The following is a 13899-nucleotide window of genomic DNA, read 5'->3' on the forward strand; positions in this document are numbered from 1 at the left end:
TCAGCTATCCGGTGCGCCTGGTGTACCTTTCGGGACGGATGGAAACAGATTGGGCTGCTGTAGTCGTTCTCGGTTTCTCCTGGCAAGCTCTATCTGCCGTTTCTTCTCTATTCGAATACCGTAGAAGTTCCTATGTCATCCCACTTAGTCTGGGACAGAGTTGGACATGCTAATGTGTTGCTTACTTATGGAGCGCAAAAACGCGAGGCTCCTCCTCTGCGGATGCGATAGGTGTCTCGGCACCATCCTAGGAGATTGTCAGTCGTAGCCTTGCGGCTCGTTTCATGCAGTTGCGGCGGCGGCGCCTGATCGAAGACCTAGTAGAGGCTTGCAAAGCTCACCTTCTCTGGGGATTTGGCATCGCTGCCTTTCTTGTCGTCATCCGTCTTCTTGTCGTCCTTATCTTTCTCTTTGTCGTTGCTTTTGTCCTTGTCCGCGGCCTTGTCCTTGTCCTCCTTCTCCTTCTTTTTTCTCTGCTTCTCTTCGTATTCCTTCTTGACGCGCTCAACCTCTTCTTGCAGCTCCTTTTTCTTCTTTGCCTCGACGGCCTCTTTGTCGATGATGGGGGAGCAGAAGTTCTTGTCCTTCAAATGGCCGGGGCATACGTAGAAGAAGTCCTGGCAGTTGCGTCAGATGGCACTGGACGCGTGGAAGCAACTCTTCCTTCGTACCTTGTTTTCGGGTGCCACAAGGACGCTACTTGTGGCGCGATAGCATACATCGCAGCCCTTGGCCGCCGTCTCGGCAACTTTGCGGTGGGTGTAGATGTTGGCGAAGGACATGGTGTCGGCACAGGAGTAAATTTCGTGGATGTGTTCGAGCTCGACTCGGAGATGGCACAAGGCCTCGGTAGGCAGGGCGGGCGGGTCTCTCTCTCTCTTTCTCTTCACCGACACCAGGAGGCGGAATGGCGTCGGCAGGAGTCGAACGTGGAACAGGAGAAGTTGGTTCGCGATGTTGAGGAGGATGGATGAGGTAAGACGGTGACAAACAGCGACGTGGGGTAGGAAATGCCCCGTTCCGTTCGCTAAGGCCGAGCGCCCGAGTGACAGACCGGCGGTGGGAATCGCGGGGTGGAAGACATTGGAACCGTCGTGATAAGCCAGTGAGTGCGGAACTTGGGGCGCATCCTCCACTGTGACGTCGGGGGGCCTTCAGGGGAAGTCTGGTCCCCTGAAGCGCGGCACGGTGGTCAAAGCTCCGATAGCTTGCGATAAGACATGATATGCAGCAGATAAGACAAGGCTGAGTGTCAGTCTGTCGCTCCAGTGCTTCGGTGCGCCGACTTTGAACCCCGATGATTTTGAATTTTTGCGGGCGCGGCCATAGATGAGCCAAGAACCTTGCATCGCACTATTCCAATCCCCTCCTCTTAAGATAGTATATCGCAAGTAGGCATAGACATCCATCCAATTGAGTCATTCATTCATTCTGTGCTACTCCTTCCTCTGTCTCAATCCCTCCCAAATCGTCTCATTTACTGTGGTTGAGTATCCTCGTCAACCCTTTGGATCCTCGTCTACCTCCGCTATCCCACCCAGAAACGCCATCACGATGGCCTCTAACTCAAAGTCGGCGTGAAACAAGCTGTGGGGAGGTCGCTTCACTGGTACGGGTCTCCCGACTGTGTCGATGGCCTGTTTCCTGAGCTCATGACTGACCGAACCAAAGGCCGCCTCGACCCCCTCATGTAGCAGTACAATGAGAGTATTCACTTTGACAAGCTCCTGTACGAGCAGGACATCCTGGGCAGCATCGCGTTTGGCCCCGCAAACTACACCAACGGCATCCTAACCCGACACTGGTTCGAGATGATCGAGAGGGGACTTTTGAAGGTCGAGAAGGAGTGGTAGGCTGGCGCATTCAACATCGTCCAGGGCAATGAGGGTATGGTTCCCGCGACGAGCTCATCAAGCTTGAGGGCCACCTGATCAGCTTCCTCAAGGTCACGGCCGCCCGCGCCGAGAAGGAGATCAGCTACAAGATGCCTGGCTACGCCCACCTCCAGCGCGCGTAGACCGTCAGCTGGAGCCACTGGGTGCTCTCGTACGCCATGGCCCTCGCCAAAGACCCCGAGCGCCTCCGCGAGGTCATCAAGCGGGTCAGCCGTAAACCCCTGGGTGCGGTGCCCTGGCTGGCAATCCATTCAACATCGACCGCGAGGCCATCTCGGCGGAGCTTGGCTTCGACGGCCTACTCTGGAATTCGATGGCCGATGTCGCCGACCGCGATTTCGTCACCGAGACGCTGCAGTGGGGCTCCATCCTCATGCAGCACATCTCTCGCTGCCCGGAGGACCTGATCTACTCCTCCCGCGAGTTCGGTTTCGCGCGCCTCGCCGATGCCTACTCCACCGGCAGCTCGTTGATGCCCCAGAAGAAGTACCCCGACAGCCTGGATGACGGTCAGCGACAGCATCCAGATCGCCGAGGGCGTCCTCGCGACACTGGACACGCAGACCGAGGAGATGAAGGCGGCGCTTGACCCCTTCATGCTCGCCACCGACGTTGCCTACTACATCGTCCGCAAGGACGTTCTGTTCCGCGAGATGCACCACATCTCGGGCCGCTGCGTAGTCCTCTCGGAAAGGACGGGCATCACGATGAACGACCTCAGCTACGAGCAGCTGAAGACGGTTAACGAGCGGTTCGAGGAGGACATTGCCGAATATTCAAATACAAGAGGAGCGTCGAGATGAGGGCTCCCAAGGGCGGTACCAGCAGGTCGAGCGTCCTCGAGCAGATTGCCGTTCTGCGGGCTTCCCTGGAATAACCTGGGTCTGTTCTGGAGAGGATAGAAGAACAAGAACGGCGCAAGACATGATGGTGATGATTTAGGGCGTCCCGGGCAATCACGGGCTCTGTTCTGTATGGCTAATGGGAGCGAGTTCTGATTAGATATCAGGCCGCATGGGTGGAACTAGCAACGGAGAAAGGGGGAAACCATAATACTGTAGACTTGGGACAACAAGGCCAGAAAAGGTGAACAATACAACATATGTCGGTGGTTTTCTTTGGTGTCCATTGACGAGGCCAATTCGATTCCATTCGAGGTGGGCGGGATGAATGGTGGCAACTCAAAAAAAAAAGGGGGTAGGTAGTTCCATTCACTCCGTTTGCTTCAAGTACCTGCATAAACAAAAACGTCTGTCGAGGTACTTGTGCCGACTTATGTAAGTCCGAGTCGGCGCTGCGCGCCATGCACCGCTATGATCAGCGCAATGAGCGCAATGAGCCGTAGTGACTGCTCAGCGTCCAACACGTCACGTCACATCTCAAAATTTCAACCGACGTCGCGTCAAATGAAAACACCATCCAATCCGCCTTCGGAATCATTGTCGACGGCGTCCTTCTATCCTTTCATACCCGCCCTTCGAAACCTGCAACATCCGATCGAATTGAACGGAAAAGACCTGCCAAACCACATTTCAAATACGTTCAACGGTCACCAAATACCCTATTAACTCATCACAATGCCCGCCAGCCTCGACAGCCAGAGGCTGGAAGCCGTCTTCCAGTCGCGGCCAGACATTCTACAGGGCATTCAGAAAGCAGCTGGTACGACGATGCACTGCAGCTTGTTGTTATCTCGTTGGCGTTGGAAATACTGACCTTGTTCTCTTCTCAGACACTCCCGCCCGAGTCGCACTATTCAACAACATCGCAAGCTTCGTCCACGAGCAGATCAACGGCCCAGAGCCCGTATCGAAACGCAGACGCGTAGACGAGGGCCCCACGAACGGTTTCAAGGCGACGAATACGAATGGCACGCTTGCAAAAGCGGCGCCCAAGAGCTCCGGCACCGGCAATGCGGCCGACGAAGAGGTGCTCCTCGAGATCAAGGAAATATCCGTCTCAGTGCCGCAGCGCAAAAAGTACGACCTCTGCTTCACGGCCAATCACCTATACGCTCGCGCACCAAACACCACCGCCCCCGTCGAGGGCATCACCTACGCCTGGGAAGACATCGGTACGTTCAGGATCGCTTGGTGGGCTTACGCCATGGTTAACACCGTTGTCTAGAATACGCCTTCTACCTCCCCGTTCCCGAAAAGACCCAGGTGCAACACAACTACGTGCTGTTCCCCCGCGGGACATGCCTCCCGACAAAGACGGCACCCGAGAAGGAAGCGCTGGTGTTCACGGTACCATCCACGCCACCCAAGCAGGGCACCATCGGCGGGCCGAGGGCGAACGCAGCATCAACCGTCTCCGACACCTACCGCGCCCTCTTTGACTGGGCGCTGACGACACATCTCAGCTCCGCCGGCAACCGGGCCGAAATCGTCGCGGCGGACCCCAGCAAATTCCACAGTCTCGTGCGCCAGCCGCATAGACCGAACGAGAAGGCGGTGCACGTCAAGGCCTTCCGCGGGTCCAAGGACGGATACCTTTTCTTCCTGCCCAACGGCATCTTCTACGGCTTTAAAAAGCCCCTCGTCTTCCTGCCCATCGACCGTATCGTGGCCGTCAGCTACACGAGCGTCCTGCAGCGCACCTTCAACATTGTTGTCGAGGTCTTCACCGAAGGCGACGCGACCGAGGAGATTGAGTTTGGCATGTTGGACCAAGAGGACTACGGCGGCATCGACGAGTCGTACGTCAAGCGCCACGGGCTGCAGGACCGGAGCATGGCCGAGCAGAGGAAAGCCAAGATGGAGTTGACGGAAAACCTGAAGGCGAAGAAGGGTGCGGATGCCGAGGCTGGTGCAAACGGCGACACCGACGCCAACGGCATGACGGAGCTAGAGAAGGCCCATCTCGAGGCGGAGCAGGCTCTCCAGGAAGACGAAGATGAAGACGAAGAGGACTACGATCCCGGCAGTGAGGGTGAGAGTGAAGGCTCGGGGTCGAGCGACGACGACGATGACGACGACGACGACGACGATGATGAGGCTGAAGAGGACGACGAGAACGAGGAGATGAACGACAAGTAGATGATGGATCGGGTTGACTATATACAACGCATGGAGTTTTGGTGAGAAATCGGCTGTGAAATAGGACCTGGCTATACTAAGGCCAATGACCCGGAGCACGACGACATCCTGAACAATTGTACGATAGACACCTCGGTCATTGAACAGTGATGGCCGAGGAAGATTCACTTGTGGTGGTGGGGGGGAACCATTGTGTCTGACGGAAACCAGACCGAAGAAGTTTCTAACTCTGTTTCCTAAAAACTACCTTCGTCAACTCACTGAGTGAGTCATTCCCGGAGGCAACCTGTCCGAAAATCGACTGTCCACTTCTCATGGTGCGCGTCTGATAAAAATCCCTTCCGCCAACTCCATCGACGCGAGTCACAGGACCCGGCTTCTCTATGCAGTGCACACACGACCATCCGACCACCATCATGCTTCGCGCGGCGAGTCGACGTATGATGACGCCCGTGAGGCGAGAAATCTGGTCAATTCACAATCAGTTTAAGGTTACAGGAAGGGGCAAGCTCGCTGGAGACGGAGAAGGACTCTCGACCTTGTGCTACTGTACCACCAAACAAAGTTCAAGATGCTAGCTACATCGCCGACTTGGAGGCCTACATCGAGGTGGGCTTTCAAGACAGCCAGGTTTCCTGGATACTGACTGGACACACATGCCCAAACGGAAAACACTTCTGATCTGATGAGATGCCTTTCACCCCCCACCCCCTTTTCGCTATCCTTCTCTCTTCCAACTCCACGACGCAAACACCTACCCATCATGAAGCTCACACTTCTGGCCCTCGCCACTCTCATGGTCTCGGCGCCAGCATCTCCCATCACGTATCCCAACTCCAGTCCCCCGGCTGCTCACGATCCCTGGGTCCTCCCCGGCGTCGACGGTATGGCCGGTTTCCCAATCCTGACGACTCCCACGAAAACGGTTGTGGACGAACACGAAGAAGCCTGCCTCACGATGTGCGACGCCTCCCTCCCGAGGTTCCATCCCCAAGTCCGGCGTTGCAAACTCGACTGCGGCGCCGCCTCCCAGCGCAGAAGGAGGGATCGGCAGCAGGCGGAAGAGGGGGCAGTGGACCACATGAACCGCCGACGGCAGTCGGACGTCGAGGAGGAACCGTTCCCGGGCCCCAACCCGTTCCCTCAGGCTGACCCCAACAAGGTCGACACGCACTCGCTCGGCAGGCTGCCCCTCAAGAAGCACCGGCCCGCCCGGATCGGCATAGGCGTGCCCTGGGAGCCGAACCCAGCCATCGACGACTACGTGTACAAGGGCCCCTGCCTCGACAAGCCGTGGTACCAGGACCGACTCTTCTGGCGCTGCTTCGGCAGCTGCGCATCCGTGCGGAAGGGCAACGTGCCCGGGTGCCGCCAGGGCTGCATCCGGAACGCCGCGATGCGGTGCTGGCTGAGGACGCACGGCGAGGCCAACGTGCCTGCGATCGACTCGTCAGACACGGTGAACCCGCCGATGCCCACGTGGCCCGTAATCAACCCTACCTCCGTTTCGCACCCTTACGAGTGAGGGACTCAGGCCGGGGACTGCGTAGAGAACTGGCGCTGCCCAGAAGTCTGGGATGGCCATATGTCTCCCAGCACTTTTGGGGCTAGAAGCGAAGCTAGAAACGAAGTTACGTTGGTTAGGTGAGTCCCTATATCCAGTGGATGGACGGAAGTGACGCCGTGACTGACAGCTCCCGTAGAACTGCCTGGCAATCTACAGCAGGGAACAGGAACGACGATCCGACTGCCGTTGCTGGATTCGAGACCGCTTCATCTTGGACGCATCTGTGGTTCCTGAGGGTCGAGCTACAAGTTGCCAGAGTACACTCGGGATTGCATAGATCGGCCTTTCATTTGAAGTGAGCAGCTGAGTAGCTCTTTGAAGCGGGTGTCATCAACATGTGAGCATCGAGAGGTACAAGATGTGGAAATATGAAACATGACCTCGAGACTTTTGAGACAGCTAGTACAGACATTGGGTTCTAGCTTTTCAGATTTGCGCAGTACGTGACTTACCTCGAGCCATGATGGTGGAATCGAATTCCTCGAGTGTTAAAGCCAAGGAATGCCAATGTTTTGGCAAGCCGTCTAGGCCAGAGCCTAAGAGAACAGTGAAGCCGTATTCGGAAGATCCCGAACATGCCTTTGGCCATCAGCCTTACATGTGTCGTTCTGGCCTCAACGCTAGTCTAGTCAAAAGGCGTACCGACTATTGTCGTTGCTTAGCCCTGGCGCCCCGAGGGCATCTCGGGACCGCTCCCGTACCCAATCAGCCATGCAAGAGGCACTTGAACGTCCCCAATGGGCCATGCCTAGCGAAAGCCACGGCTGTACACGAAGCAGAACCCTGGTTCAGCCCCGAGAACGTGCTTTGCAGCTTTGCAGCTTAGAACGGTGTTTCTGGGACAAGCCGAAAGAGGACAAAGGATGGCAAGGGAGATTACGAGGCGTTGGTAATTGGGCCCGGTCGAGATGTGGCTGGGCGCCCTTCAGTCTTGTCTGTCGGCGGCATGACGGCCCTCCCGCTGATGACTTGATAAGTCCCTGGCAGGAGTCGGACGACTGACTTCATTTATCTCAAGTCATGTGCTGACTTGTTCTCTTTTGTAGACACCGGTCTACTGTCCAACACAGGCTCGAAACCCACCACGACACAAGAATGAACGACTCACTGGCGGAAAAGACGCACACATACGACTGCGTCGTCGTCGGCGCGGGCTACTCCGGCCTCGCCGCAGCAAGACTCCTCAAGGACTCGGGCAAGAATGTCCTGGTACTGGAAGCCCGCAACCGCGTCGGCGGGCGCGCCAGGACGATACCCCTCGACAACGGCGACTACTGGGACGTCGGCGCATCTTTCCTCGGCGACCAGCAGGACCTGATGTACGCCCTGGCCGAGGAGTTCAACGTGCCGCTCTTCACGCCACCGATGGACGGCAAGATCGTCCTGGCGTACCGGGGCAAGGCGCGCGAGTACCGCGGCCTCATCCCGCCGATGCGGCCGTGGGAGGTCCTCGACATGGGCCTGTTTGTGCGCCGGTTCGAGAAGCTGTGCGAGAGCGTCGACCTCGACGAGCCGTGGCGCACCCCCGGCGCCGAGGAGCTCGACCGCGTCACGGTCCACGAGTGGCTGAGGAAGGGCGCCTGGACGCAGGCGACCATCGACATGGGCAGCCTGGCGTTCGAGGCGACCCTCGGGCAGAACACGTCGTGCGTCTCGATGCTGCATGCCCTCTTCTTCTTCCGCGCCGTCGCCGGCTTCACATCCGCCCTCAGCTCCGAGAACGGCGCGCAACAACACTTCATCACGGGCGGCGGCCAGGCCATCGCCGACAAGCTGCGCGAGCGCCTCGGCGACGACGTCGTCCGCCTCGGGGAGCCCGTCCGCGGCATCACGAGGACCGAGAGCCTAGCGACGGTCCGGACGGACAAGGGTGAGTACCGCGCGCGCCGTGTCATCCTCGCCGTCCCGCCCCCCCATGTGCTCAAGATCGACTTCTTGCCGCGGCTGCCCGTGGAGAAGGTCACGCTGCTGCAGAACATGCCCATGGGCGCCTTCTCAAAGGTCTACGCGACGTACAAGACGCCCTTCTGGCGCGACAAGGGCCTGACGGGCGAGAGCACGAACCCGACGGGTTTCCTCGGCGTCACCTACGACGCGACTCCACCGTCCGGGTACCCGGCCAAGCTCGTGGGCTTCATCGCCGGCACCAGGACGCGCGAGTTCGTCGGCTTCGGCGCCGAGCAGCGGCGGCACGTCGCGCTGGCCGGGTTCGCCGCCGCCTTCGGCCCGGAGGCGCTCGACGCGGACGACTTCTTCTTCCACAACATGATGATGGAGGAGGAGTGGTCCGCCGGCTGCCCGATGGCGACGCCCGCACCGGGCATGTGGACACTGCTGGGCGAGTGGCTTCGGAAGCCCGTCGGCGCGATACACTGGGCCGGCACGGAGACGTCGACGAAGCACTACGGTTACATGGAGGGCGCCGTGTTCGCGGGCCAGAGGGCCGCGCGGGAGGTCTTGGAGGAGTTGAAATGGAAGATTTAAGGTGTCTGAAGCCTGTTTTATGGTGAAGGATATCTTGTTGTTATAGTCTGTATTGTTGGTGTCAGGAGTTATCAGTTCGGGAACGGCATATTTCTATTTATTACTTAGTTCTGGCGACGTAACTCATGATAACCTCACGTCTCTAGCCCTGCCCAGCTGAGCGTCAGCGATTCCACGTGTTTTTGATTAGTTTACTGCACAGAGACGGATCCAAAGGCCGAAAATTCCGGTCATCGCGCATTGAATTGAGTCTAGAGAGACAAGGTCACGCAGCCGTCAACGCTGTCCTCCAGGAAAATACTGCCAAAGATGATGCCCTCGTTGATGCCAGACTCGTGGAAACCCGACTTGGTCAGATCCCCGGTGCCGTTGACCGACTTCTTCAGAACGCCAAAGTGATACTGCCCCTGTCCCTGGATGTCGTTCTCGATCGGCTTGCCCTGAGCGACGAGAGGGTCAGACCCCTGGGAGTAGAACACTTGGGTCAAGCTAGGGACAACATCGTCAGCGCAGTCTCAACTAGTCGGCACATGAATCTTTCGCCATATCTTACTTCTTCCCAAAGTCCAGAGTCAGCGCAAAGTTGTGGAAGACGCCCTCGGTGAACTTCGTCTTGAACAGCTCCGGCGAGGGGTTGGTGTTGGAGTTCCCAAATAGGTGCAGCACGTCGGGGTCCGCCGGGTGGATGCCGATGAGGTCGCCATACTTGAGAGCGAACTGGTTCGAGCTGAACAGGGAGCTCTCCAAGAAGACCATCTGATACTCGTGCGTCAGGTTGAGCGGTCGCGCCGGGTCTTTCATCATGCTCCAGTGCAAGGTTTTGATACCGGACGTCGACGGGTCGGTGCCGTTGTTGCTGACGGGCAGCATCTCCGCCCGTCGGAAGCCGGTCTGGACGTTCGTCTCCGTCGGGGCGAAGATGGATCTGTCGTCGATGTTGACCTGGAAGGGCTTATTGGACGGGCCGTCAAGCTGGTGGCGTTGTGAGCAGAGATAGTCAATCGAGCGGTAGTAAGAGACAACTTACAAGGGATGACAGGCCCGCTGGGATGGTAACTACGTCACTGGCCTTGAGCCCCTTTCCGAAGACAAAAGCATTATTGAATGGGCTAGCGGATGTGTCAAAGTCGGCCGGGGTGAAGCCCGAGGGGACTCTCCCGTCAAACTGGATTGGGCATGTGGCAGCGCTGACGACGCCCGCCGCCATCAGAAAGAGCGAACAGGTCGATTTCAAAGGGCGATACATGGTAATGAACGAAAGTAGTGAACGGCGTATGCTTCGACGGAGGGATGTGTTAGTCTGACTGGCTACAGAAGCAGACAGAGAAAGAAGGCTTATCTTTAAGCATACTCATATTCGCCGACTACCATGTGCTATGACTCAAGGCCACACGGCTCATTCAGCTTACAGTATCGCGTAAAACCCATTCAATCCCCTTTCATTGGCCATTACACTAAGGGGAAGCGGTCCGGGGATGGTGTATGATTCACGTTCAGGGTGAGCATCCATCCTTCTGTGGCATAGAGGTGAGTCGGACTCGGTCTCGGGAAGCATTCCGCCCGCCATGCGGCCCTGTAGTCAATAGATACCAGGATCTAGAGATTTCCAACGCAATCTGGCATTTGCTGGGGGGCTCGTTTCCAATATGTCTGAGACGCGATTAAGGTTTTTTGTGTTTAGTTGCCGAAGCTTTATGAACTCCGCCAGACTCGACTCATGTCAGGGGCAGATGGGGCCGGTTCGTCGAAAAGTCCACCGGATCTCCGCCGTGCGATGCTCACGAACACGGCGACTTGCGGAGTTGAAGAGCTGGACCTCTCCAGCAGGCCATAGAAAATTTGTAAAGTTGTGTTCTCGCTAAAGCATACACAGAAAGCCTCTAAGTTCCGGTGTCCAGAGTCGAAACCGATGAAACTACAATAGTGATGGGCTTACAAGAAAGACATCCTGTGCACGAAGAATCTCCCTCGATCAATATCCATGCGAGCAAACATAATAACTAAATTGGTGCAACTGCAAAGCTTTCAGAAGCAACTCTCTGATCATGTGCCGTGTGTCGAAGAAGCACCCGAATATTCATGGATACCTAGCCTTATGTTGTGTGATAGTTCATGGCCACTAGGTGGCCAACGTGTTGAGATTCGAGGCCGATGGATCCTCTCACTTGAGACTTAGCAAAGCAATGAATGATGCTGACAGATTGAAGGTTTCGCTGAGAATGTTCTCCTTGACGACTTCGCTCTCTAGCCGACCCGGAGCAGTTCCAAGCTTTCTCCGGCCCAATGTCTGGAAAATTGAAGGTAGTGTTGACTTTGTACCCAGAAGATTTTGCGAATTTTTCAGTATGAGCTATGATGCTACCCGATAATAACACCTTTACGGCACCTGTGTCATTCAAATTTTCATGTTTCCTGGACCTACGCTGATGCTTGCTTTCTTGACTCCACCGAGATGGATTTGGGTATATAAGGACAACCACATGTGCTACTCTATCCTCTTTTCTGATTCTTTATGTTGTGAGGGTCGGGTTGGCGATTGAGTCATCGTCGACGTAAAAAATTCCCTACTTGCCGATTACTTTTTTGACATTCAATAGGCGTGGTAGGATGGCAGGATGAGAGGATAGGTGATGCTGAGGCTGTCTCAAGAGTCACTTGCCAGCTGCATGGTGTGTATCTATAGCCGACGGCGCGGGGAAACTGAAACCGAAGTATACTGGATGACGCTCCGAGAAGAAGCCAGTCCGTCGCCTAGAGTACACTTTCGGCAGTGATTACATAGGGTTCGCATCAGATTTGCGTCTACAAGTACGGGACTTATACCATGAATAGCCTGTTTTAATGTTGACCCGTGGCTGTAGAGTTTATCATAGGGATGAGATGCATCTTGGGCTCAACGCATGGCCGACCCCAAGCCCAAACCAGGTCAATCATGGTCGCCCACGAACAATATTATCCAAACAGGCTGCCATTGAAACCCCCTATAACAAAATCAAGTTTCATAGATTCTCCGCAAAAGTTTGTAACACATCTCTACACTGCTGCAGACTTAGGAATACAGGGGCATTCAATGACTGGCTTCCAATGGACATCTCGGGTTCAACTCGAATATGTATAGAGAGTAAACCCAGTTGCGTTATGAATACAAGATGCTTCTTCGCCGATGCCAGGGAAAGACGAGTTCAATATCACGCTCCTATTGAGGCTGCTCACAGCAGACTGAGATAGAGTCATCGTCAAAATCTCCATTAGGGGTTCCCGAGTGTTGTAATACATCTTGATAAATATTACAATGATCTCAGTTCTACAAAACCACTCAACGAAAGTAACAATGTGGAGCGAAGATATCAAATATGGATCTTCTGCGGTTTCTTGGAGCTATTATTTATCCTTTTAACTTAACCTGTCATGACACAGGAATGCCCCTTCCCGGTCCGAAACTCGGTCCGACACGTAGATAGCTTCAGGATGGGTATGGGTACACTTTCTTCGCTCTACTTCTTCATTCTACACGGATAGACTCTTGTGGCTCTTTACTCCCATGTATCTTCTTCGTACTACTAGAGCATTCAGTTCTCAAAAACTCCATTCCTACTTAAACTACAAAATCGTTGGCCTAGCAGGTAATACATCTGGAAGAGTAGTCAAGCTGTTGTTATCATAGGTCAATTGATACCATGATCACAGTGAGGCCTTTGAGCAGGGTGAAGGAGCGATACTCTATTTAACAATACTGATGGCCAATGAAAGAAAGGGGCAAAGGTAAAGTGCTCTTTGCGGCAGCGGCCTATAAAAGCAAAGTGAGGCCATTCAGAGCCGGCGCTTGGTGCGCCCGTCAGCAGGGATGCAGTTCATGCATAAGTCGCCGGGCCCGCCTTTTGCGCCCGTATGCCCCGGAGCACAGGAGAACAGATTTGAAATTCTACGAGGCATTTACCATTCTCATTTACTGTTCATTTTGAACACCACGATGCTAGGTCTCATGGTCTTTGTCAACTGTTTGTAACTATCCATTAGTAGGGCATTGGCAAAACAAAGGCATGGGGGGGGGGGGGGGGGGGGGGGGGGTACTGATCACGGACAGAGATTATACATGTAAGTCTTCAAAACTGGGGACTAGGTTGTCGTTTCCCATACTGGAAATAGAGTGGGCTATTGGTACTAATATACAACTCGGGATTCGTCATTCACGCAAGAGTTCTCCCAGTCCCAAGTGCAACTCAGTCCTTGAGAGCCAAGAACAAATGATGGGCACATCAATGCGATGAGTTTGCATACAGGATAACCCATGTCGGCGATGAACTCTTGCACAGTGCGTCAAATAGTCAAAACCGAACTTCCTAGACCTTGGAACATGAGACCATCAGCGAGGGCCATGATTACGTCAATCCAGAGAGAGATTGCTCCAAGCCCTGAAGTTGAAATGACACCAACGCTCCTGAGTCAATTGCAATTAGTGAACATCTTGCCTGACCGAATTTCCTGGTCGGACGACAACCACTCCTACGTGGTCTTCAAGACACTTTTATTTTATTTTATGTCTTTTTGTAATAATTAGCTGCAAACGATTCAAGGTAAGTTTGTCGCGTCTCGAGACGACCTGGACTGGAGAACAATCGCTACATAGCAGAACTCCGCAACCCTTGAATGGTTTCATCCTGAATCGTAGTCAGTCAAACAAACGACAGAATCCGAGAGGTTCATGAGCCAATGGTCCTTATCTCGTGGTCGGCGAGTCCGGCGGCCATATCCATGCAGAGCTCCCCACTTCACCACGACGATCGACCCTCCCCAACTGTTGTCATGCAGAACTCAAGATCACCACAAGATCCTGGAGTCGTAAATCGGTTACCTTGTTTGCGCGTCAGATATGGCGTGCGACCAATGGGCATCTTGGAAGGAGCACGTGGAG

General features: G+C 55.0%; 6 protein-coding genes across 6 annotated transcripts; 4 read left to right on the top strand and 2 right to left on the bottom strand.

Annotated features, from left to right (window-relative positions):
* On the bottom strand, nt 1–782 carry CH63R_12411 (uncharacterized protein; the record flags this gene model as incomplete). The annotated part of the gene is made up of 4 exons (XM_018307385.1): nt 1–130; nt 186–247; nt 342–617; nt 672–782. The coding sequence occupies 4 exons, from the start codon at nt 780–782 to the stop codon at nt 1–3; spliced, it is 579 nt and encodes a 192-aa protein (XP_018151802.1).
* A 1271-nt stretch (nt 783–2053) lies between these two features.
* CH63R_12412 (Argininosuccinate lyase) lies at nt 2054–2698 on the top strand (the record flags this gene model as incomplete). Its single annotated transcript, XM_018307386.1, is given in 3 exon segments — nt 2054–2101; nt 2164–2363; nt 2383–2698. 3 exon segments carry the CDS (start codon nt 2054–2056, stop codon nt 2696–2698), a joined length of 564 nt encoding a protein of 187 aa, XP_018151803.1.
* A 774-nt stretch (nt 2699–3472) lies between these two features.
* On the top strand, nt 3473–4936 carry CH63R_12413 (Negative regulator of dna transposition; the record flags this gene model as incomplete). Its single annotated transcript, XM_018307387.1, has 3 exons — nt 3473–3557; nt 3628–3969; nt 4023–4936. The coding sequence occupies 3 exons, from the start codon at nt 3473–3475 to the stop codon at nt 4934–4936; spliced, it is 1341 nt and encodes a 446-aa protein (XP_018151804.1).
* Nucleotides 4937–5699: 763 nt separating this feature from the next.
* Nucleotides 5700–6802, top strand: CH63R_12414 (EC61 protein; the record flags this gene model as incomplete). Its single annotated transcript, XM_018307388.1, has 2 exons — nt 5700–6457; nt 6631–6802. 2 exons carry the CDS (start codon nt 5700–5702, stop codon nt 6800–6802), a joined length of 930 nt encoding a protein of 309 aa, XP_018151805.1.
* Nucleotides 6803–7598: 796 nt separating this feature from the next.
* On the top strand, nt 7599–8987 carry CH63R_12415 (Flavin containing amine oxidoreductase; the record flags this gene model as incomplete). Its single annotated transcript, XM_018307389.1, has 1 exon — nt 7599–8987. One exon carries the CDS (start codon nt 7599–7601, stop codon nt 8985–8987), a length of 1389 nt encoding a protein of 462 aa, XP_018151806.1.
* A 251-nt stretch (nt 8988–9238) lies between these two features.
* Nucleotides 9239–10233, bottom strand: CH63R_12416 (uncharacterized protein; the record flags this gene model as incomplete). The annotated part of the gene is made up of 3 exons (XM_018307390.1): nt 9239–9476; nt 9541–9959; nt 10015–10233. 3 exons carry the CDS (start codon nt 10231–10233, stop codon nt 9239–9241), a joined length of 876 nt encoding a protein of 291 aa, XP_018151807.1.
* Nucleotides 10234–13899: the final 3666 nt, after the last annotated feature.

Source organism: Colletotrichum higginsianum, chromosome 9 (assembly GCF_001672515.1).
Source record: "Colletotrichum higginsianum IMI 349063 chromosome 9, whole genome shotgun sequence".
In the NCBI taxonomy this organism is placed as follows: domain Eukaryota; kingdom Fungi; phylum Ascomycota; class Sordariomycetes; order Glomerellales; family Glomerellaceae; genus Colletotrichum; species Colletotrichum higginsianum.